The sequence below is a fragment of the Anguilla anguilla genome, chromosome 3 (genome assembly GCF_013347855.1).
Source record: "Anguilla anguilla isolate fAngAng1 chromosome 3, fAngAng1.pri, whole genome shotgun sequence".
Taxonomy (NCBI): Eukaryota; Metazoa; Chordata; class Actinopteri; order Anguilliformes; family Anguillidae; genus Anguilla; species Anguilla anguilla.
In genome coordinates, this window is record NC_049203.1 from 18,231,020 (window position 1) to 18,256,242 (window position 25,223).

The 25,223-nt window shown below is 43.9% G+C and overlaps 1 protein-coding gene across 1 annotated transcript in view; it reads right to left on the minus strand.

The window, feature by feature from the left end:
* Positions 1 to 13,736: 13,736 nt before the first annotated feature.
* Positions 13,737 to 25,223, minus strand: part of ahr1b (aryl hydrocarbon receptor 1b) — a 50,095-nt gene continuing 38,608 nt past the window's right edge. The window contains exons 7-11 of the mRNA XM_035408217.1: positions 22,336 to 22,538; positions 22,010 to 22,119; positions 19,535 to 19,676; positions 17,500 to 19,162; positions 13,737 to 14,423 (exon numbers count right to left, since the gene is read on the minus strand). Coding sequence (XP_035264108.1) covers positions 14,268 to 14,423; positions 17,500 to 19,162; positions 19,535 to 19,676; positions 22,010 to 22,119; positions 22,336 to 22,538 — 2,274 coding nt within the window. The 3' untranslated portion in view covers positions 13,737 to 14,267. The remainder of the gene's footprint in view (positions 14,424 to 17,499; positions 19,163 to 19,534; positions 19,677 to 22,009; positions 22,120 to 22,335; positions 22,539 to 25,223) is intronic.

Consider the following 25,223-nt stretch of genomic DNA (forward strand, 5'->3'; position numbering starts at 1 on the left):
GATTTTATAAGCATGATATCTGTGATCTCATCAGCAGCAAGAACTGAAAGGCCAGATTAGATTTCGCCAAAAAATACAAAGATGAGCCAGAGGAGTTCTGGAACAAAGTATTATGGGCAGACGAGACCAAAATAAACCTTTACCAAAATGATGGAAAGCCAAAAATGTGGAGAAAGGAAGGAACAGGCCGTGATCCAAAGCACCCCCCTCATCTGTGAAATATGGAGAAGCTAGTATCACAGCTTCGGCATGTATGGCTGCTTCTGGAACAGGCTCACCTGTTCTCCAGTGATGATGTAATGGAGGATAGCAGCAGTAGGATTAATTCAGAATTATGCCAATCGATGCACAAAGAAATTCCTCCAAGCATATCGACCAGTGGTTCATTCTGCAGCTAGACAATGGGAAAAAGTGGAAAGTTTTGGACTGGCCAATAGTTGTCTGATTTAAATCCAATTGAGTATGCACTGAACTTGCTGAAGAGGAGACAGAAACCCCAAAAACAAAGATGAAAACTGAAAGTTGCTGCAGTGAAAGGCATTTCCAAAAAAGATACCAAACATTTGGTGATGTCCATGGGTCGTAAAACTTTACACAGTTACTGCATTTAATGCAACCAAATATTAGACATTTTTTCTTTGATTTACTTTTAAGTCTTTTCAGTGCATCTGTTAACTTTTAATTATTTACAGCTGAAAACAGGGGGCTGAACACAAAAACAGCTGCTTCTGTGACATGGTAAATCATATACTGCCTGTCCAAAAAAAAAGTCGCCGTTTGGATTTTTTTGGACAGCGCCCACTGTACAAGCCTCTGGAGGCAGTGTTATGATCTGGGGTTGCTTCAATTGGTCAGGTCTAGGCTCAGCAATGTTATGCGGCAATAAAATGAAGTCAGCTGAGTACCTGAATGTACTGAATGACCAACTTATCCCATCAATGATTTTTTCTTCCCTGACGGCACGTGCATATTCCAGGACGACAATGCCAAGATTCATTGGGCTCAAATTGTGAAAGAGTGGTTCTGAGAGCATGAGGAATCATTTTCACACATGAATTGGCCACCAGAGTCCTGACCTTAACCCCACTGAAAGTCTTTGGGATATGCTGGAGAAGACTTTACGGAGTGGTTCGACTCTCCCGTCGTCAATACAAGATCTCGGCCAAAAATTAATGCAATTCTGGACGGAAATAAATGTTGTGACGTTGCATAAGGTTGTCGAAACGCATTTCTCCCTGTATTTCCCTTTACTGTTAACATACTTCTGTAGGGGACTGTATACAGCTCCTCAACACCTTTTATAACAACTGAAATGCTTCGGCTAAGTCAGGCAGAGAAGGTCCAGCACTGGCAACCAAGTTAACGGGCTCCAGGACACATTTTCCAATATAGTAAGTGTTGATAAAGAAGAGCATGTTCTAGGAACAGGATATGGATCAGGAAATGGGTGTGTGTGTGTGGAGGAGTGACAGTGGATGTTTTATGACTGCTGTCCCCGTGCCAGATTTAAAACCACTCTGCTGTCACTTTCAATCAGGTTCAAGTCACTGGCCCGGGAGGCCTTCTTCCCTCCGTCCTTCCTCTTCCTTTCCCTGCCTATTCCTCTGTCGGAGTTGGAAAAGGTGTCGTGGGCAGAGCTCGGCGTATCCTGCTGAAGGTTCCCGATTAGAGCAGAGCTGGAAGGAGCCCAGCCACATCATGATGGTGATTAACTCCAGTTGGGTGGCCCTGATGGAAGAATCCACAGCCTCAGAGCTGCTCTCACGGTCTTGGTTCTTAATACACCAGTTGTCCACCTTCTGGGATTTCACAATTAACCACAAACAGGGAACCACCCTGTCTGCATATTTCTTTCATTTACTCTCCCCTTTAACTTTGTACATTGTCATGAAAGGGCAACTCTGATCTCCCTAAAAATCAAAAATCTCTACAATTCATTTTGTTTAATGGTGATATATTGTGACACCGCACGGTAAACTGGACCTTTTCCGTTTTCCTGACGATTATTTCTGTTGTTGAAAAGCATGAAATGAATTTGTCAAAATACTTGTATGCCTTTTAATAAGGATGGCAAAAAAGCACTCAATGAAGGATGGCAGTACATTTTCTTTTAGTACTTTTAGATTTTCTTTTGTTTGTTGCATATTTTAGTTTGAACAGTCATATATAAAATCCCACAGCAATTTTATTTAATGATCTCAACAATTTGTTGTTGTTAGGGTTACGGTTAGTGACAATGTGCCTCCAGGCATTAAATTAATATTGTGCGTGTCCACACCCTAGTAAAGAAAAATCCCAGGACCCTGTAGGATCTTTAAAGATCATCCAAGGATTCTACTTAGGATCAAGATCCTTGACAAGATCCTGGCTGCAGGTAGGATTCTCTCTCAAATATCCCGATGAGACAGCGGATCCCACTGAAATCTTATGAAGACGCAGGATCCTGTGTAAGATCTTAAGTTAATTAATATGATTGTGTAGGATAGCTGATGTTGATTTGGGTCTTGAAACATGCTTGATAAACCATTTCAGAATCCAGAAATTATCCTTAAAGATTTTTAAAGATCCTATTCCAGGATTTTGAACTATCCACCCAAGATCTTGATAGGATTACACACAAAATAATTGTGCTCTGTTTTGTCAGAAAAAATGCAATGAATCCAACAGCTGTCCCTGACAACCATTTATTAGTTGATTGTGTGTGTTTAACCTCAAGTTCACCTTAGTATCATTAGGTCAAAACATATTTTGGAATAAAAATGAAATGATAAAAATTTTATGATAAAGCACATCTTATCTCCATAATTTATTTCCCATATAGTATGAGTAAAGGTGCAGTAATTCCATCAAGCCTGTTCCCTCAGAGCAATATTATCAGCCACCTGTGACCCACAGATTTGTATTTCTTTTTTGATAGTAACCATATGCCTGCACAGAGGAGAGAATGATGGAAGAACATTCAGGAGGGAGTATAACATTTAGCAATATAAATCCTACATGAAAAAATAACACCTGTTTTTCTGAGGCCCTACATTGTTAAAACGCATCCAAGGATTTAAGTTTAGGAAAAACATGGAGTGAAAGAACTGGATCAAGTTTCGTGTCCAAGATGTCTATTGTGTTTTTCAAAGAAAAGACACAATTTGTATCGAGAAAAGCCATCGGTTTGGAAAACTGTAACAAGCCGCAACAATAGAAGGTTGTCTGCAGCATAAGGATAAATTGTGAATTCGCTTTGTGAAACCAAAAATCCTGAGTTTATCCCAAAATGTTCCACCAGGTTTGCATCGGACTACTTCTTATAAAGCTGTGATGTGATTGGATGCACTATGAAAAGTCAGCTTCAAAGATTGCAACTTGGCGTAAATTTTCAGCTGTGCCAAGCTTAGCGTTTCTGCGAAGTTGGGAATCAATGCTTCTTCCCTAGGAATTTAATGGTTGGGTGCCGTGTTGAGCGCATTGACGCTGATCCTGTGCAAGCAGCTTAAGGGTTCGACCAAGATGTTTAAAGGCCCTAACTCTCAAGATATTCAGGATATTGGCAAGGATATTGGCAAGATCCTAATTAAGATTTTAACCAGGGCAAGAATTATCAAACCTAAAGAGTTTTCTGAAATATTCTATATTAGTTCATTGGTTCTTTTCCTCAGGACAAACACACTGATAACTGTGGAAATAACCAAGTCATCTCATTTTTAAAAATTCTGCAAATGGCACATTCATTTTTGTATAACAGGAAGAGTTCATCTGAAATTTATTTTGCTTGTAATGAAATCGGTGGGTGCATTAAACCATATTTTATGGCTCACCTTTTTGTAAACACAATGGAAGATTATTTACATTAGTTTTGTGACTCAAAACCCTTTCATTTTCTACTGTATATGCCAAATCACATAATCTGAATTCAGGTTCAGAATTTTTCCGGACTTAGTCTCAAGTGGCCACCCAGGAAATGAGAAGAGAGGCTATCCATCTTGCTCTACCCCTGGAGTACATTCAATGAAACAATTCCCCTGGGTGTAGATAAAATACTAGCTGGCTCTTTTATGTAAGTAAATTTCTAACTCCGCCCTGTGCAGTCACTTTTAGTTATGTCATTTTAATTGTTTGTGTCGGAGAGGGGTTACATGTGCTATTCACATGTGTGCAGAAAAGTGTAATTCATCATTACCCAGCTTGGAGTACTGGTGGCTAAACTAGGATATCAGGGGCACAAAATCTTGAAAGCACAACATCTCTCGGATGAAGGAGTGAATTGGAGCTGAATGGAGCTTTTAGTTTGGGGGATTTTAGTGGGACAAAGATTGAGAGAGTGCCTCTGGTCAATGTCTCTTGACAATGTGTGCACTTTCTTCCCTTCATTGTGACCTTCCGGTGGAATCTCTGTGTGGACTGCAGCAATTGGCCAACTCCGTACAGTGGAGCATGACAAAGCAGTGACCAGAATATCTGGGGCACTGAAAATGGGACTCCAGACCCCTAGAATAGAGAATCTTCAATTCTGGGAATGCATTAGGGGAGGAGAGATAAAAAGCAACCGGTGAACAGACATACAGGCGAACAACCTCAAAAAGAACAAAGGAAGATGCTAACAGTCGAGTGAACTAACGAACGCAAAAACAACACTATAGCACGTACAATCTTCACAGATGTTCACCGCTGTACTGTGCATGTCTAGGACAGCCACGCAAACATCATGCAAACAGACCACCCCCGCATGTGCTCTTTGACATTTGAAAGAGAAATGCATGATTTGGGGCTCAGATCCACGCTGAAGCAGATCTGCCAGCGCTGTATCCCCAGGGCAGGGCAATAGACTCAGTGCACTGGAGTGTTAACTCAGGGATGCCCAATCAAAATATTATGAGTGTGTTTCCTCCTTACGCTCACTGTTTATACTCCCTTCTGGCAGTCTAGCAATCACAAAGTCGAGTGAGTCTAGGTCACCCCATTATAAAGAAAAACAAAAAAAGAAAGATTCTCTGCGGCGGCCCACTTTTTAAAGAGCCGTCGTGGAAAAAAAAAACTCTGTTATTGACCCTGTTTCATCTGTAGAACATTGGACGAGTGGGGGGGGGGGGGGTCGGGAGGGAGGAGGGGAGGATGGGGGGGAAGTGCTTTTCTTGGAAAGTAAATGCTGCCTTTGCTTGGGATCTTTCCAAACCCCTCTTAGAATCAATAAATGTCCAGAAAAGAGAAGAGGAAGAGAAATACCCTCAGTATAAAGAAGAAAGAGGTCCTGGACCTTTATAGGGTTGTTTAGACCAGAGGGTTGATGTGCACAGACCTTAGAAAATCTCATTAAAGGCCAACAGCACTGGCTGAAAATCAGATGGTGCAACGTGCATACCTGGTTACCCATCTCTAAATCTGTCTGTTCTCTGCCCTAACACCCACCGCCACCCGCCCCAGATTTAGGGGAGAACAGGGAGGTTGTTCACTGCATGTGGTTCTGGGGGGATCTGGGCAGAGGAGGGGGGGGGGGGGTCATGTTAATATTTGATGGCATCGTTCCCTTGCACATCCGCCAGGGCTTTCCACCAAACCTCTGAGCAAACCTGTTGTGGCATATTGACACAAAAGACAAGCTAAACTTCTGCCCACTGTTACATGTCAGCTGTCATTCTGCAGCCCAGGAAGGTTAGCAGCCAAGCCGCAATGTAACATGCTCACCAGGCCAAAGACCACCAAGAGAGAAGAATGACCTTAAAATCAAAAATAAATATAAAAATGGAGGGCATTTAATGCTTTTATTTTCACCATTTGTATGTTCTATTCTTGTGACTTTAATAGTTCTTATGTTTAAAATGTGTGTATCCATGTATGTGCATGTGTTTGCCTCTGTAGTTCTAGTACTAGAAATAACTGAAGTGATGGCACGTTAGCCATATCATAGGAGTTTAAAAAAGTCATAAAAAAACAAAAATCAGTATTTACCAGAATAAGATAAATGCAGCGTGTGTTCATTGTGAGACAGGATGGGAAGAGACAGTTCCTCCTCCACTGCCAAAAAACATTGAAAAATTCAGAAGCTGCAGTAAAACTGGGCAAGGAGGACAGGCTGCCCTGTTTTGGGGAAAACTACAGCAACAAATAGCTGCTGAGGTGCTACATTAGTCTATATGATTTTACTGTAAATTTCACTGCAGAGAGTGAAATTGTCATGTTTCAGGAAAGCTGAAGCACTTCTAAGATTCAGAAGGGTTTTTTATTCAGTTCTAAATTGTTAGCCCATTACTTCTATACCTCTAAGAACCTTTTTACCATGGGAGCTCCACTTTCAGTGGGGTTATCTTATTGTTACTGATATTTTTATTGTTTTTATTCCTCAGTAATAGAAACTGTTGCCTGTGTTTTACAGTAGGTTGTTTCAGCTGTACGTTTCTCACTTAGACCCCCCCCTATAGCCTGGGCTGGGGCGACGGGCAGGTCAGGATTCCACGGAGCCCCCAGCATCGCTTGTCTTTGGAAAAACACTGTCCTTGAGTTACCATTCAGTGACAGCCCACTTGGTCCCATACTTTCAGACAGAAGCCTAATGGACACCAAGCTCTTACCTGCCCAACCCCAGGACACCGTGGACCCCTGCTGAGTGTGTGTGTGGGCGGGCGGCGTATTGACTAAAAGCACATTTGACAGAACGTCACAGAAATGGGCCAAAGCCCCATCTGAGATGGAGGTCTGTCTCACAGAGTGCGGGCAACAGGCAGGCTTTCACTCGGTGTTACAGAGTTCTTATGGATTTATTGTGCAGGTGGCAGCAAAGATCCTGCTCTGTTGCAGCACATTACACTGTTCTTAGAGAGATCTCCAGATGTGTTCCACATGCTACACTGAAAATGCATTCTGGGTAAATTTGGGCACAATGAGAATAGAAGGACACCATTTCACACCTGTGTTTAACAGCCCTGAGTATCAGCTATGAATTCCTTTGAGGATTGTGTTTTTTTTTTTTTTGCTAATGTTTTTTCAGCTGTTCAACTTTTATTTCTTTTGGAGTAGACCCAGTATGTTTAATGATCCTAGAAAGTAAAAGAAGACGGTCTTAATGGATTCTCTGCATACTGAAATTGAGCAGGCCTCTCGAATTTGAGAACCATCAGCTGTAAAAACAGCCGTTAAAAAGCCGGGCTGAGGCCACTCCGACGGAGACGAAACAAAAGGGGCACGCTGATGAAAGGAGTGACCTCATCTTCCCTCTCCTCTTCTGTGTCTCCGTTCTGTGCATTCTGGAGCTGAGAGGCTGGTGTGAGCACTTAGCAGGGTACACCCTTCACAGATTCTCCGCGCTACTTCCAAGTTGTAAGTTTAAAAAAAGCAGCGATAGTAACAGTGAATTAGCACCGTGGAAACAGGGACCTGACGCTCTATTGGCTCCCGTTACCCAGGTGAGGAGCACGGCGTAAGACTGCAGCCTCGCGGACCTCTCGCGTTTGTTTCTGTTTGATATGATAAGTTTGTTTTCTGCCTCATTGAGAAACGGGCCTGCATCAGAATCAATGCTGGCAGGAATGTCGAGAGAAGGGGGCGTTCATGTGTGCAGGGGCAGAAGTAATCCGCACTGACAGTGCATGTGGTGCGGGACCAGCAGAGAGAGGGGGAGAAAGAGAGAGGGAGGGGGAAGAGAGAGATAGAGAGAGTGTTTAAAGCTGGGTGCAATACAAATAAAAATAGACAAAAAAAAAAAAAAGAAAAAAACAACTAGATGATCAACTCAGATTCAGTGACCTGAAATATCTGGGTGTATTCCCAAGCACTTTGCACATTAAAGGTTCAGATGAATGTTTTTGTGCTGCAGGAGTGTACATTCAAAAATGTGAAAATTGTTGAAACTGCTATAGGACACTCCCACATTTCATGAAAACAAGATGATTGTATTTTTGAAGATAAAATAAACACACACACAAAAAAAACCTAAATGCAAACAAAACAAGAACTGCCATTTAAACAGGCCCCACACAGTACTACAGGAGAGCCAATGGCTATTTTACACCGAACAGACTCTACACAGTACTACAGGACAGCCAGTGACTGTTATAAAAAATGCAAAACATTTTTGCACTGTTGCCAAACTAGGACTATGCAGCTCTGTTTGTTTACATAGATAGTAAAGTCTGGTTTGGTACCAGTAAGCAAATGCACAGTCAGTCTTAACCCTATTTTACATGAGTGGTATCAAGGTAGAAATTGTGTTACACTAGTGCAATGCTGTAGGGCATTGATTTTAAACAAAGCTGGGGGATCGAGTGAAACACATACACACACACACATGCACGCACACATATACACACACACACACACGCACACACATACTCCGCTCCCAAGTGGCCCTTGAAACCAGGTCACTGTACTCTCAAGATTGCTTGCTGAACTCCCCTGCAAAATTGCTTTACTTACATTTGCCATTAGGGAAAATGGAATGCACTGTATGAAGATGCTTTGAATATTTAAATCCATTTCTACATGATGAGCCATTGTGTATGTTGGTGAGGTACAGCAGCAGTCTTTTAATGGCAGTGACAGCGGTTTGCCATAAATGAGCATGCTTCAATGCCAGGTCTGGGCCAAGCACATCATGTTCCATTACCGACCGGTGCTCTGGGGAACTACAGTGCACTGATGGGGGCACAAAGTGTATCATACAATTCCATCCCTGTCTGTATGTGGGCCAGTGAATGGACCAAACATATTCATGTGGACCATTAAAGTTGTAAACAGAGTCCTGGGAAGGCGGGTAGTCAGTACCCCCCACCCCACACACACCCACACACACAAACATACACACACCACATGAGTCCAGTGCTGAGATGATAGAGAGCATTAAAGATGCAGGAGCACTCTGGCATATTTTCATTTTTGAACAACTAATAAAACCAGGGAAGCGGGATATATTGGTGTCAAGACTCTCTCATTGGTACTATATTCAGGATGTGGATTATCTCAGCCATTAAACGCCAAACACAAACTCTAAAGAACACATTACCTGCAACAAAAGAGCACTAGTTTTCTCTGAGTTATTTCTAAATTCTGTGAATTTTCCGGGAATACAGCATTAATGAGTCAGACATTGGAAAAAACTTTCAAAGATTACCAGGAAATGATGTGTGTGAGAGTCATATTGAGAGAGAGAGAAAAAGAAAGAGAGAGAGAGAGAGCAAGAGAGAGAGACAGACAGAGAGAAAGAGATGTTAGCCTCCATATTTACATAACACAATTTACAAGCAAGCTGAAATGGAGATGTTTTTTGGAGAAGATACAAGTGATTAAAAGCTCTCTCAATGGGCTGACTGGAATTTGCCGAGCATGTCCAGAACAGTCTTCAAAGTTTTCCATGAGCTTTCCTTGGACAGCGGCTGTTTGGACAAGCTGCCGTTTGTAATTCCACCAAACTTCCATCCCAGTGAAAATCTCATCCCGGGAGATGGATCTGGGGCACTGTACAGGACAGCCTGGCTACCGGGGAAGGGGGGGGGGGGGGTTGTTCCTCTCCAAATGGGAACTAACAGACCATTATTCCATGATTACTTAGGCTCCGTCTCAACCCCCGGGCCTTCTGAGTGTTAGGGAACTTATTATTACACCTGTTTCATTTTTTAAAGGTATGGAGGAGCTCCTTTCCAGAAGTGCTGGCCTACTCTGAATGCTTAAAAATGAAAATGAATGGGGGGATAAAAGACATGGCAGCTGATAAAAAAAGACTATGACTGGACTAGGTAAGAGAAGCAAAGGCAGCCACAAGGGCACGTGGCAGAGTAAGTGAGAAAAAGAGTCAGAAAAAAGACACACAAACATGGAAAGGGAGAGAGAGTGAGATCGACAGACACAGGGGAGCAAGACAAAGAAACAGAGGGAAATAGACACAAAAGAGTGAAAAGTGACATAGATGGAGAGAATGAGGGGACCCAGCAACAGAGAGGGAGAGAGAGGTGTGAAAAAGAGCGAGAGACAGAGAGCACATAAAACAGCCACTCAGAGCCAGAGCTGAGAGGCATGATGTGACTCCTCTCTCTCTGTTCTGGGTGTGATAGTTTTTTTTTGGTTGCCAGCGTGGAGCAGTGATATTAATCCGTGTTTGTTTTTCGCTTGTGGCGCTTGCACTCGCACATTGGCTGGTGTGAAAAGGTACGATCGATGAGAGATAGATAAAAGCACTATCAGGGGAGCAGGGACCCTAACAGGGGCATCTGGGCAGTACTGAATTAAGGATGGCAAACTGCCACTCCGCCCCCCCCATTCTCGTAGGACCACAGTTGCAAGTGAATGTCCCAATCTTGTTTCTGCTGAGTAAAAAAAAAAAAACTTTTTATCATTACTATCTGTGTTTGTGCCTTCATAGCTGTATTGCTGAATTAGCTATTAGCAGTGCCTTTTAAGCAGGACTTGCACTACAGTGTCTGCCTTGGTCGGACTAAAACAACAGAGTCTTCGCGACACCATAGAGCGATGACCTATTTAGCATCATGTGACTGCTGTATTATTACACATTATATTATTTTGGTGTATTAAACCAAACATTATGGTTCTAGGTTATCATTAGTTATTTTGGGCTGGTCCCTGAAACCTGGGAAATGTAGGTTTGAGCCTTGTCTGACATTTGCTGACTAGAAATTGGAGTGGAGGTACGGATACAACAGCTTTGATCCTCCAGCTGTATGGTGGCGTAATGTGGGGTGCCAATGCCTCGCAGCAATTCAGGAGGTGCCCAGAAGTGACCTCAGCACCTATGAATGTGCAATGTGTGTCTTTTAGAGTGTAAAAAAGCCCCCGGAATTCCATGCAAGTGGATGATCTGAGTGCACAAGATCCAGCTGAAGTGGGATCTTGTGCACTCCTTCCTTCTATGGGTGAGAGGCACAGTTGCCTGTTAGCAGCTATTTATTTCTCCATTACACAAAGTGCTTTGATGTGATTGCACAAGTCCTTTATTTGAGAACATTTTAACAAGCAGTCAAAAGACATATAGATCAAATTGTACCTGTTTCCTTTAATTTTTACATCTAGAATAACCTTTTGTGTTAGCATATTAAAATAAATTGAAGGTGTGTTTAAAAAAAGATTTAAACATTGACAAAACGTCATTTCTAAACGTAAAACATTAAACGCTCCAAAACGAGTCTTACCTGTATGGCACCATTTTCTTTATATCTAAAGTGTCAAACCTTTTTTTCAAAACATGACTTGGAAATGATACAGTACTGAAGGTTATCATTGAATAAAAAAACAATCCATCTATAGGCCTACATGTAGTTCCAAAGAAAATAATTAAGTAGCAGTGCTTTTTGTTCTTTTTTTTAAATAGTGCTTTCAACAAAAGTAATAAAAATCACTTTTTAGACTATTTACATACCTGTGCCATTTCACTGATTGTCAGTTTGCTTTTTACATATAATTTTGATCTTGATGTCATTGTTAAATCTCACATATCTCACATATAAGAAACATCTCTACATAAAAAAGCAAAAAAAAAAAAATACAAAAGGCAAGCCTGGAGACACAAGACTGGTTGTGTTGATTTGCCATATTTCGTCATGGTAGTGACAATAACTATAACAACTAAACCACCACTCACCACCTTCAAGATGAAATTATGACAGCTTAGAACTCCTTTGCATTATGCACAACACATTCAAAAATGCATGAAACTAGAAGAAACTACAGAATCTCATTAATGACAATTCACTCTCGTTTTTTGGATCAGTGCATTCACAAGTCTGAAAGTGAACCGTAAGAAGAGGTCACATGATGCCCTCCACCACAACCAACCAACTGCAGTGCTTTATCCGCGATGCTTCAGATGGACCCCATTGAGAGAGTGAGGGCCAATGGGGTCCTTTTCAGAAAATAATAGCCATAAAAAAATGTTCAGGGAAACTGAACCATTGAAAAAAAGAAAGAAAAGAAACTGCTACGATGAATTAAACATTTTTCAGATCACAGTTCACAGTTTTGATCACAATTTGTCTTGGTACAGTTACCCATAGAACTGTAACTACCTGATAATGCACTCCAATCCAATAAGAAAAGTAAAGAAAACTCAATAGCCAAAAGAAAAGGCTCACGGTCAGTGCGTTTACATGCACAGTTGAAATCGATCTATATTAATAGCTCGATTTGGCCAAAGATGAGATTTAATTGGATTATTGTCGTTGTCCCAATATACATGACTCGGAAAGAATCGATTTATTGACTGGAGGTGTGTCTGACGACGGCTTCTTATAAATCCTGCTTGTCGCAACTTTTTTTTAATAGTTTGCCATTCCGCGTTTTTCTTCCATCCATGTATTTTAGGATATTTAACTCCTTTAGTTGCGATAGCATGAAGTTGGTCTCCTTGTCCGTCCAGAAATGTGTTTTTTCACCATGATACTAGGGAGGGCAAAATAGAGCTTTAGAATGCTGCCAGCAGTGTATGCGCGTGAGCTCGACAATGCATTTCTCACAGAAAAGGTTGTTTGCCTTTGTCGCCTTTTTTTTTTTTGTTCATTACAGTGGTAACAGAAGTGACAATAATTAAGTGGTACTGTGCTGTTAGCCTTTATTGATCGCCGTACAAGGTTAATGTAAAGTAGCTAGCACAATGGGACAGCACTAACCCATGCAAATGTACTTTGAATGGTACTTGCTCAATCGAACGGTAAATGTGAAAAACATTCGATTATAGTCAGTGGCACCAAAATTTTCTGTCACACCCTCAATAAACGGCAAAAGTCCCAGTAGAAGATTGAATTAAATCTTTTAAAGTTATATATTTTCTGAAACATTATCGATTCCGCTTGGCCACAGTAGTTGCTATGTAAATTACGGAACATGCTCAGAATGCCTAGGCCTAGTAAATCAACCCCCAACCGCATTATCTAGGTATGTTAGTCCGACTTAGAAAAATTCAAATTCGTACGATTCAGTCGGACTATAATGTTTACATGATTTTTAAAAGTCCAGTTTTAGCCGGACTAATACAGTAAATCGACTTTTTCAAGCATCATGTAAACCCACTGACTGCCTCAGCTCTTCAATCTTGATTATGGTAAAACTGAGATTAATACTGACAACAAGAGGGCTGTGATCACAAAACTCTCCTAAAATTAATTATTTATTTAAATGATCAGACTTTTATATAAGAACATCTTGTGTGGATCGCCAATTGGTGTTGGAACTGAATTCAACATTTACAGGAAAAAGTCATGAGGTGCTGATGTATTCATAAAGCCATGAGGTGCTGATGTATTCATGAATCCCAAGGCATCGATTCAGTAAAATGTACCAAGAATACACTGAGGCAGCTGCCCTTCCAATACGGATTTATGCACACTTATCAGGCCCACTTCCCACTTCCTTCAAAGGTTCTGTCTCAGTGTCGTTTCACTTGATTTAGACCATAACTTTCCACCTTTATCTACCTTTGGCTATTCTACAAACAACAAAGAAACAAAAAGCACAGAAACCACATTTACAGTCGTACTGACTCTGAACCAAAATGTAGCACGCCACACAGTTTCCCGTAACCTTGGTTTTCAGATGGACTAAAAACAAGACAGCTCCCTGAAATGCATCACAAATCCTGTATTTAAAAAAAAACTTTTGGGGCTTTATGTCTAATCTTGTGTATAAATCATTAAAATGCAAGTACAAAAAAAAAACAAAAACATTTGTGCTGAAATCACACTTTTGTTTCAATGGCGCCTTCCCCCCCACCAACCCCTCCCACACCCCCCACCCCCTACCCCCCATCCCCCCTCCCCTGGGTCTCTCCTATGGTAAAATGAAGAATGGTTGCCGTTAGACACCTTAGCATAGCGCAACACTTCCGACAAAAAACTCGATTTTTAACAGTCTCGCTGGGGGAAAACACAGGTTTGACAGCGTTCTGTGGGAATTTTCATGATTTTAACCCTTTATGTGAAAATACTGCGCTGATTCACTCTCAAGAAGCCAGCTGAGGAAACATTAGACACCATTCCTCGGTCAGCCTGAATAACTGCATCAGTCCTCCAAGAGAGAGTCGATGCTTTTTGGATGAAGAGAGAGAAAGAGAGAAAAATGACACCCAGGAGAAAGCGAAGACGATGGAAAGGTGTTAATTTAGAGTGCCCTGGTCCTTGTGAAGGCCTGTTCTTACTGTGCAGTACACAGACTTACCCTGAAAAGTTTCAAAACATAGTCCTACCCTACGCAAAAACAGAAAAATGGCAGGAAAGAAATGGAGAAAAAATCTCCAAATAAAACAGAAGAAGAAAAACTTGAATTGTAATTTTGTCCCCTTGCCGACCTCAGAGGTAAAATCCAGATGTCCGTGGGTCTGGAATGGGAGGTACCTCGGGGCAGGGTTGGGTGGCATCGGTGGGAATGGCGGCATTCCCATTGGGCATGATACAGTTTCCGGGGTAGGCCATGCTGCCGCCATTTACCATGCAGCCGTTCTCCATCTGAAAAAGACGAAAGGGAGCACGCTTGTGTCAAACACGTTACGTTGATCCTGCCCAGCATCCAAGTCCACGTAGAGAATTATCATGCTTGAACTTAGATGATTCAAAAACACACAAGCTGCAAGCTTTAATTTAACAAACCATGAGGGAAGTTCACCGGAATCAACCAATAGCTCACACCTGCAAAGACTTATGGGAGACCAGACATATAAAGAGAGCCGCTCATCCAAATAGCCAGCCCAACGCACAATTATTTCTGCAGAACTTCGGGATAACTGCATTTAATTCACTTTTTAGTCAAAACTGGAAACTCATACTCCCCAAAGAACTACTCTGTGAGTTCAGCCAAGAAATTTTTGTGTTTGGATTGCGTCTAGAGTTTATTCTCGAGAGCTGAAATGGTTGTGCATCTGTGTGTATGTGTGTGCGTAGGCTGTATTTGGTCTTTTTGGAGATGCTTTTGCTACTTTGGCTCACAATGTTATGTCCAGCTCAGGATAGAAAATGAATTTACCTCAAGTGTATTTTGACATTGTTATGGATGTGTACAGTGGCTCTTTAATTCTAATTATCTGTGGAAAACAACTCAGAGAACCTATATCTCTCCAGGTTGGCATTAAAATAGGCTGTCCATGGAGTGCAGTCATTTTTGTCATTGCCAACAATTAGTGGTTAAATTGACTGTGCATATGTGCCCTTTCCGATGTGATTTCCCCCAACTGTACAGGGGCATGCAGATGATGTCTACTTAGCCCCCCATGAAGACAAGGTAAAAAATAGCATGCCTATATATTTACCTATAGCCATGAATGAACCTGCAAGTTTCCATATCATTATTATGTACTGTGTGTCTCTACTGTTTATGTCCTTTGATGTAGAATGTGTGTGTGTCTGCATAGATTTGTGAGTATCTGTGTGGATGCGTATGCGTGTACCATTATGTTGGTGGCAGAATGGCAGAATTATTAAAGATGGACATATGAAGTGGGGGGGATTGCTGGAGTACAGCCACACCCACTTCCTAGCAAATTGTAGGCAGCAATAAGGAAGGAGGAAAAGGAAAGGAAGAAGGGGGTTTGCGGTCCAAATTTCAATACTTCAAATTCACTGGCCTTTGCACACACAAATGCTGCGTGTCTTCTCCATGATATTTTGACTGGCCTGTAAAATTTTCAGTCACACGAACGCTACAGCTGCAAGGACAACCGTGCATTAACATTACAGTGCCCTCATACTAAAGGACACCCTTTGTCTAATAAGGAAAGGTCACATTGCTGCTGTGTGCACACTGAACACTTCAAAGCCTTACATAAGGACTCTGCTGGGAATCAGGCACTGATAGCTATTAGCCTGGCCGTCCCTGTAGTTTTGCTCCAAACCTGTATGCACATCAACCACCAATCACCTTCAAATAAAAGTGCTCACTGAACTTAAGCAGAACCTATTAACTAAATGCCCTCTGAATTCTTCCTAAAATGAACCGCCCCACCCCTTTTGGACAACTTTGGCTGGCTCTGTCATTTAAAAGCAGGGAGGGAGACACCCTGCAGAAATGTAAAGACCCGGCAAACGCCTTTACTGTGAATATCCACATGGAATATCCAGCATCCAGCAACAGTCCCCCCACCCCCATCAGCTGGTCTGTTCTTCTTTATTAGGTAATGGCAGCGGCGAATTGTAGGTCAGAGAAGCTCACGCTTGGTTGCCCAGAGATGCTCCATTTTATTTTTGGTGGGGGTTGCTGCCGACCCTGAACGAAACCAAGGCAGAGCCCGAGCAGGAAGCCGAGATGCCCCCCGATCAGCGGCGGCTGGGTGCTCCAGTCGAGTCACCCCTAGGGCTGGGCTACGCCCCATTCTCTACTGAAGCTTTGTAGCCATTTTTTTGAGTGCGAACCAATTTATTTTCAATTGACGATATTTCTTTCTACGCACCAAACAAATTAAAACAAGTGAGCGCGGTGATTTCTCTTGTTATCTACCTAGACTCCACCCAGATTCTGCCTAGACTCTGCCTAGATTCAGCCCAGTAAAATGTTACAAAACAACTCTCATACTGCTGAGATTTGGCCTCAGTGAATACCGTCGCAATTGTGCAACATACAATGGTACGTTTCAGATTATTCAGTCAACGTATTGATGGAATTACAGCTTCCTGGCAGTGAAACAGCACCAGAATTGTAACCGAAAGCACACAACCCATACGCATGTAGTGTATTTACACTGTTACATGACTGATGTCATTCTTCATCAGACTGGAGAGATATAAATTAACGTTGATGTGTGTTGGGCCATTAGGTCACCACAAAATAAAGAATAAGCTGTTATCACTGGCTGAAAGGAACAGCTCTGCTATATCATCGCAGTCTCTTGAGCCTTCCCCTCCCCCCACTGGCCAGACTCACATCCATCCCTGATTACTTGCGAGTTGCTCTTGTGCGTATCTAAAGCCAGGCTAAGTCCAGATTTCACTCGCTCACATTGGGGGGTTGTGGTGTTTCAGGTGCGCGTGGGGGGAGGGGTCTGACATAATAGAGGCAAGACCTGCCAAATGTCTGGTCTGGAGATTGCAATCATATATGAAAAAACTACATTTACAATGATACAATATGACCGCGTATGCCACAAATTAATTTCTGGTTTATTTCTTGAATTATCTTGAAATGTATTGTTTAATGGCTGACCTTATTATTGCTTTAATTTCAATGAAAATAATGTATGAAGGAGATTAAGGTCAAAGCATGTGTGGAAAATAGTGATAAACAAAGTGCTGCGGGAAGCAATGCAGAAATATCCTTGTCAACCACACAGCCCCAAACTTAGTCACTGCAATGGAAAAGTCCAGATGGTCACTGATTATCCATTCATTTGAAGTAAGCAACCCTAGTAAGCAACCCTCACCGATATGCCATAATATTGAGTATATATACTAACAATTGATGTCAACTCGTAAGAATATCCACTGGGGTGCCACACATGCGCTCTTGTACGCCCACAAGTCCATTCGCAGTAACACACACGCCCACAAGCACACACAATATCAAACACAACCGCGCCGTGTCCGTCAGGGTCCTTACCTTGTTATGAGAGGTGTCTGGTGGTAGCGTGGGGGTGAACAGTCCGTAAGATTCCAGTGAAGGCAGCTGCTGGGACAGTCCAAGGCCCAAAATCTGATCCAGCGTGGAGTCCTGACAGGGGTACTGAGAGAAACAGGCAGGTGTGGCCTCGTCCGGGCGGCGCTGCTGTTGCTGCGGTTTCGGGTGGACGCCTTGATAGGAGGACGCGTTGGCCGCCGCCCCCTGGTACGCCCCGACACTGCTCAGCATGCCGTTCGCAGTAAACTCCCCAGCGGGCACCTCGCTCGCGCTGTAATCCATGAGGGCCGCGCCCGGAGGTTCGCCTCCGGCCACGCCCTGCCTGCTGGAGAAGCACGGCCCGTTAGCGACCAGCTCCGCCCGGCTCAGCAGCGACCCCTGGTGGCCCATGCCGTAACCCTGCCACTGCTGCTGTTCTGAGGTCTGCTGGCTGAGTGGGGGGTACACCCCGGTGAGCGGGGTAGCGCTATCGCCCCCATTCTGTTTGAAATGGCACTGAGAGCGGAACTGCAGGAGAAGCTGGTCCTGCTGCCACTGGTTTCGCTGCTGGTGCAGGCCTGGGTCCAGGGCCTCGCTGTCGGACTGCGCCCCCTGCTGGTGGCAGTGGGAGCAGCCGCTGCCCAAGGCCTCTTGGATCCCGGTGCCAGTGCGGACGTGCTGGGGAGCCCAGAGATTACTACGGACTGGCCGCTCCCAGCTCTGAAGTCCATTTTCAGTGGGCGGGGCACCAGAGTCACTGCGTTGGGCTAGTGAGGGGCCACTTGTGTGTGGCCCCTGTGCCTCGACCCTTGTCCCCCAGGCATCCCCCCTCCCTGGGGCCGACTGTCTGCTCACGTGTTGCTGCATCTGCTGGGACAGCTGCAGGATCGGGGGCTGTCTCTGCGGCTTATAGGGTGGGTATGACGTGGGCGTGGCCTGCGAGGACGGGCCAGGGCAGGGCTGGGTCGGGGTGGCCGTGGCCTGAGACAGGGGAGGAGGAGGCAGGGGGCGGGGCACCTGAAGGTCACTGCCCTCCTCGGCCCTGCCCTCCAGGGAGTCGTGGATGTAGGAGAGGATCTCGCTGTTGGTCAGCAGGTCGTTGAGCGAGGGGATGTAGCCGGGCTCCATCTCCACACGGATCATCCTCTCGTCCAGCAGGAGCAGCTCCAGGTCCTCGGCGTTGAGGCCCAGGTTCTCCAGGGCGCTGAACAGCTCGCTGTTGGAGCAGCTCTCCTCGTCCCCCAGCGAGAGCGAGTCCAGCGTGGCCAGGAGCGGGTCGAAGCTCGAGCCCTCCAGCCCAAGGTCTGCCGCGCCGTTGGGCGCCGGGTTCCAGCCCTCTCCGGCCTCCGAGGGGCCGGCGAAGCGGTCGCCGTCGCCCTGCTCGCCAAACAGGCTGCTGTGGAAGGAGAGCTTGGGCTGCACGGCCGGCTGGCAGACGTACACCGACCCGTCCTGCCTCATCAGGGCCCCGAGCAGAGAGCTGGGGTCGGGGTCGTCCTTGGAGGCCTTGCCCTTCTTGGACTTGCCGCCCTTGCCCTTGCTCACCAGGCTGTCGGTGAAGCCGGGGATGGGGTAGCTGGTCTGATACAGCAGGGCCTCTCCCGTGGCGAAGGTGAAAGGCAGGTGCATGGAGCGTTTCCGCAGGTGCTCTCCGCCCTCTTCCTCCCTGTGAGTGCGAAACCAGTGTGAAACACATCAGCACATCACCAACACAAAACATATCTGAACACCGCTCCGAACGCTTGGGTGTTTGTGAGCGACAACCCACATTTTCAGGAAAGTAAGATTCAGCATATCCACAGATTATAAAGATTCTAAACTCCTTTAATTAAAAATGTAATACCTAATTCGAACAAGGGAAATAAAATCACAAGCAACAAGAAAATTACATTGTTTAAAAGTCACCTGGTAAGGGAGCTGGCTGTTTTTACAATGCAACTTAAGGATGCATACATTTACTGGCATTCATACAACATATATCCACAATATATATCAAGTTCGTATTGGCTGTTTTTGGAAATTATGTCATTGCACTTACACAAGGGGCCTCTGGGTGGCGATGATATAATCAGGTTTGCCATTCTTGTAGACTAGCCTGGCATTGGCCTGGACCCATTTCCAGCGGTTCTCCTTGGTGAGGAGTCTGAACACGGTCAGACCACTCTCTCCTGTCTTGATCACTGTTACGAGTTTTAAAAAAAAAATATTGAAATGATAAAGAGTACACAGTAAAGGTAAAGCCATTTTTATTTAATTATAAATTTCTGAATTTACAGGAATTACGCAATAGAAATATAAAAATGCTTAAATTACAAAAAGTAATAATATTTATGAAAGTTAGGGTTTTATTGGATTATTTCAATACAACTAAGCTGATTTATGTGTATTGGCTTGGTCCAACCACTTGCCCTACACTGTAATTAATCATAGAGAAAACTCCAGCTTCCTGAACTATAATACTCCCCTCTCCTCTATCAGAATCCAGCCTGCAGCAAGAAGTAAATTCAAGACAGGAAGAGAACCTTTGACCTCTATTCTCATGAGCCACTGCTGTCTCTGCTGTTTTCCCCATCCCCATAGTTCACACCTAAGTTACCCCTCCTTCTGGGGTTTCTCCTTCTCAGGTTAATTGTACAAGCAGAACCCACACAGGTAACAAGGGCCATGAAGAGCCATCATTTTCAATAGCGCCCTTTGCCAGTAATGAGATTAGCAGACAGGCTTTGGCCAAAGGTAAAGTCACAGGGAATCCCCGGAGCTCCAGGAGCTACTTAATGACATGTAAAAACATTCTAACTAAACGAAAGGGGGCTTCTGGGTGGCTCATCCGGTTAAGGTTGTTACAGGGCATGGATGGCAAATATATGATATTAAAGTGCTCTTACACTCTGGACCCAGCAACACACCAGCCAGAGAAAAAAAGTGGTGGACAAAATGGAGGCCCAACACTCTATGAAAGTCCCTTCATAGAGTGTTGGGCCACCATTGTTATTGAGCTAGTCGCTCTTGTCCCAGTTTGAAACCTGAAGTCAAATGATGCAGCTTCAACAGCTTGCGCCCACTGTTGTCTCAGAGTTCCATGCTGACATACCCTCAGAAATCCTACTTGTGAAACATCAGCAAGTAAGCAAAAGCCAAACACACCAGACAATCACTCCTCAAAGTCAAAGTCACTGAGGTTTCCTCCCTATAAAGTTCATTTGAGGTGAAGTACTTGGATCAGGGGAATAATGGCAAGAGCATAAACTGTGAAAAGGAACCTGCCCCTGTGGATAAGAAGCCTGACTCCAAAACCACTCAGCCCATACTGGCGCTAGCTTCCCGCCTCAGTCGCCCTGCTTCCTGCTGTGCATAACCTCCGGATGAGTCGGGTGCATGGTGGCACCAGAGCGTAAGTGCACTTTAATATCATTGTGTCACTTTCAGCTCTCAGGCCGTCCTGGATCAGAATTAAAACTCCTGGCGGTGGATTTGCAGCCCCGGGTCACAAATCCACCCTTCTCCTTTCTGAGGCTTTGCTCAATCTCTTCTATAATCTGCGGGATTACGGGTAAACATCCGGGATGGTATGACACGGCGAACGGCGACTGGCCGTGGCGCTCTCTGCCCGCTCGGACGCTGGCCCACTTTCTCTGGGCGAAGTGGAGCGGCGACGCTCTGCTCGGCGGGCTGGGTGTAGCAGGTTACCCATAAACCCCAGCGCCTGGTGGGCGGAGCGCGGCGGAGCGCCATGTGGCAGCGCTTTAAGAACACTGTGCTTATCTCGGAGGGGTTGTTGAGTTTGTGGACCTAAGTGGGACAGACTTCTGAGGCTTGCTGATATCCACCCCTTTTAAAGAGCTGGCTCTCCCTTTGTTCAAGATGAACGTGTGACAGAGAGCCAGAGAGGAAGGAATGTTTTCAGCTTTTTTAGCCAAGCTATTTTTCCTAAATGTGACTTTAAGCAAAGCTGCAATTCATTTTCTTGTAACAAATTCCATTTCTGAAACTCAATTTCTGAGACCATTAAACTATGTGGTGGTGGGGGGTGGGGTGGGGGTTTACTCTTAGTACTCTCTCATATGAGCTCCAGGAGGGGTATAGAAATATCAGATAATTAATAAAAAGATAAAAATTGTCTGCCAGTCTGCAGGAGGAATACGACACCACTGTTCAATGTGAAAGCCAATCACCTCACAATATATGGAAGTGGAAAAAGCTGTCTTAGGCATTGTTCAAGAATAACTCATAAATGCATGATTGGCTTCAGATCTAGTGACTGAAAAAGCGACGACACATGAATAACATCACTGTGGTGCAACTACTCATGCTGTGTGGATGGGGGCATTGTCCTACTGAAAGATGCTTCTTTCTCCAGGAAAGAAATGCTAATGCTAAGTGCACCAAAGCCATGCCAGGGCTACGCACCCCGCAATATTACAAAACCGCCAGCTATATATTGTTGGAACTGCTGCTGTGTTTCCATATTGTAATGAAATACAGCTCAAAAGAGAGGAGGGGGAAGGAGGCTTACTCCGGACGTGATTTTCTGCACAGTACAGCATGTCAGCCGCATGGATGAATTGGTACCCGGACCCTCGAACCCTCAGCTCCGCCTCCGTATAGCCAAGGACAATTTTGCCCCTGAAAGAAGACGAAAAAGGAGAAACATTACAACAGAAAGCCTAAAGATTCTTACTGCAATTATTTTTTGATTTGTTAGAAGTTCTAACTTCTAAGGTATTTACAGATACTGAAAGTATTATAATGCTAATACCACAATAACTATTACTACTATTAATAACAACAACAACAACAACAACAACAATAATAATAATAATAAGTAGAAAGCGATTGTACTTTGCATCACAAGCCATTGGAGTAAAGTCCAGCTTGTGCTTGGTTCTAAATATCATGTTCTTGGTCCGGATCTCCAGAATAGATGGGGGCTGTAAGGGGGTGGCGATGCTGAACAGTGCCAACTGTGGGGGCGCCTGGACACCATCATCCAGTCGCTTGTTCTGCCCATGCAGAAACTTCAGCCTGCCCTGCAGGCTCAAGGCCTGGGGAAGGAAGGGGCACAAAAGTCAGAGGGGATGTTCACATATTCAGACATTCACCGACAGAGGATGTGACAATAATAACTTGCCGACGTGTTCTGTCATCCTGTCACTCAGGCACGTTGCTAAGACGATGAGGAAACGAGAAAAGCCCCTCCTCTAGGTGCGTGAGCTCAGAGCCAGCAAAGGTCCTCAGCTCCTTTGAGTTTACATTGGAGGACTTAAGGCTTCTTTCTCTTAAGTAGGGACAAAAATACTCTCTTTGTGTATCTTACAGCTAAGCCACAAACACTGATGCTCAAAATAGTAAACATTTGCATTTATCCAAATTGTGCAATTTGGTCAGTCTTGAAGCGGCACCAGTGCATTTTAAGTGGTTTCAAGTGGTTTCTAAAGGGTTTCTGGTAAGAGTTACATTTATTTTGGTATCTTTTTAATTATGTTGTACTGAGCCTGATGCTATTCTTGACGTTCATCCAACCAAATATAATTTCGAATATCAAATTCAAAAATAACCTTTTCTGGTGTGACAATGAGCAATATTAAGCTGTCAAATCATTCTGAAGGGAGTAAATAGATCAAAACAAAAACAGAACAGTTCCCTTCTTTAGGGCAGTGCGAAAACTGAAAAATTTTATTTTTCAAGAAATTGCATGTGGCAAGAAAGAATCCACCCGGCCAGACTCCTCTCTTGTTTCGGTTTGCGTGGTGGGTCACGTGGCCCCTCCTCTTCCACACTTAAGAAAAACGATTCTGCAGGGCTTAGCGCTCAGTGATGATGTCAAGAATCAAGCTTCAAAATGGCCGGAGGATTATGAAAACAAAGCGATCGAAATTAGACCAAGGGGCCCCAGGCTTACAACTCACGCAAATTACCTCCTCAGAGACGGGGCAGCCCTCTTAAATGCACGCCCCCTCCCCCTCCATTAGCTCTCCCAGGCTATCTGCCCACCTGGAGAGTGTGAAGCCGAGCTCTTAGGGCGACCGACTCTCGACCCATTTATGAATCCACCCTTATGGTAGAATGTTTGATTTCCCGACATGACACTTTCTGTACTGTGATGCTGCCTCTCTCTGTAACCCTCTCTGCTTCCCCCTTGTCTGAAAAAAGTGGGAAAATAAAAAATGAAGGTGGACTGCCAACTAATCTTAAAAATTTTCTTTAAAGGGTACCAGTCCACTTTTCCCCCAGTACTTGCTGTGTATCACTTAGCACTCAAAACTGATTTTCAATAAATACCAATCCACTCTGTATGTATAGTTTTAATTTGTATATTACAATATAATATGCAATACAAATTAGATTATAGTGTTCATTTCAAGTAATAGTTTCATATTAAAAAATAAGTCAATAAGTCAGAGGTAAGGTTTTCCTGGTTAAATAAATGTTAAAAAATAAATATAAAATGAGACAAGCCTTCCATTGTAAAAAAATAAATGAAAAATCAAGAATGCCAAAACACTGTATCTTCACAAATGATAAATATATACATATATATATATTTTTACATAAGGATTTGAGGTCATGTGTCATCACGCATGAAAGAGGCGAAGACTTCTGCATCGTTCAACCTTCCCTGTCCTTTGCTTTTCCAAGTTTCCTTCCATACTTGTAATGGAGAAAGGGCTGATGGGAAGTGACCCATAACCAGCCACAAGAGACACCACTGCTGACCACGAGAGACATTTTACAGTTTATCTGTGCTTACCAGTTCTGACCAGTTCTGGCATTCTGAGTGCTGCTTTTCTGCAGAACACTGTTGAAATGATTAGCAGTGTCTGAGTTTTACTGGCCTGGCCTTTCTGTGAATGTGCACTATTGGATTACTACTACTAAATTATTGTATATATTACTGCATAAATACACACTACACTATGTATACTCCTATTAGTAAAGTAAACTGGCTCCCTGTATGATTAATGCACTGCTCCCAGAGCACTGGTTTTCCTCTTCTTTTTAAGGAAAAGCCAGTTGAAGGAGCTTGCTGACAGGCAGACAAAGCGAATACTTTATCTCTTGCTATGTGAGACCCATCTCTCTTGGTCTGTGTTAAAGACCTACAGCCTCCGCAATCTTTGTCCTTAAGGACACGCCATAATGATGAGGATGAGCATGAGCATCTCTTTTCTGACTAAGCAAATTCCTCTCACCTCCCTCTGAAGATTAAAGGCCTTCTTCAGGACCCTGCTGCTCTCTTAAGAGGGATTATTTGTGCGTCCATGTAGCATGACTCCCTTGTTAGCCAGTGCTAATAGGCTCCGGTGCTGAGAGAACAGTCTCAGTGGGTCTGCAGGGGCTTGAGAGTGACAGGTCTTTAGGGAGACCCTTATGTTTGAGCTAGAGGTCAGTGCTCCCTGGTCCTTTTGTTCTGCTTCTTAGCATAGTCATGGGACATGAAAACAGTGGCAGAAGGTATTTAGAGCAGCCCTCTAATAACCATGAGGTCTGCAGTGCACTGGCCCAGTAAACACACACACACACACACACACACACAATCTGAGGCACTCTCACATATGCGCACACACTTTAAATGAACACAAGCAGACAGACAGACACACACACACACATATTGTAGTTTTTATCCTGCCAACAGACATGCATACATCTGTTGTGAATCATGTAAAAACTGCCATAGTTAAGCGTATGTCTCTGATAAGTGTTTTCCTTTGGCATACTCTCCTTGGCAC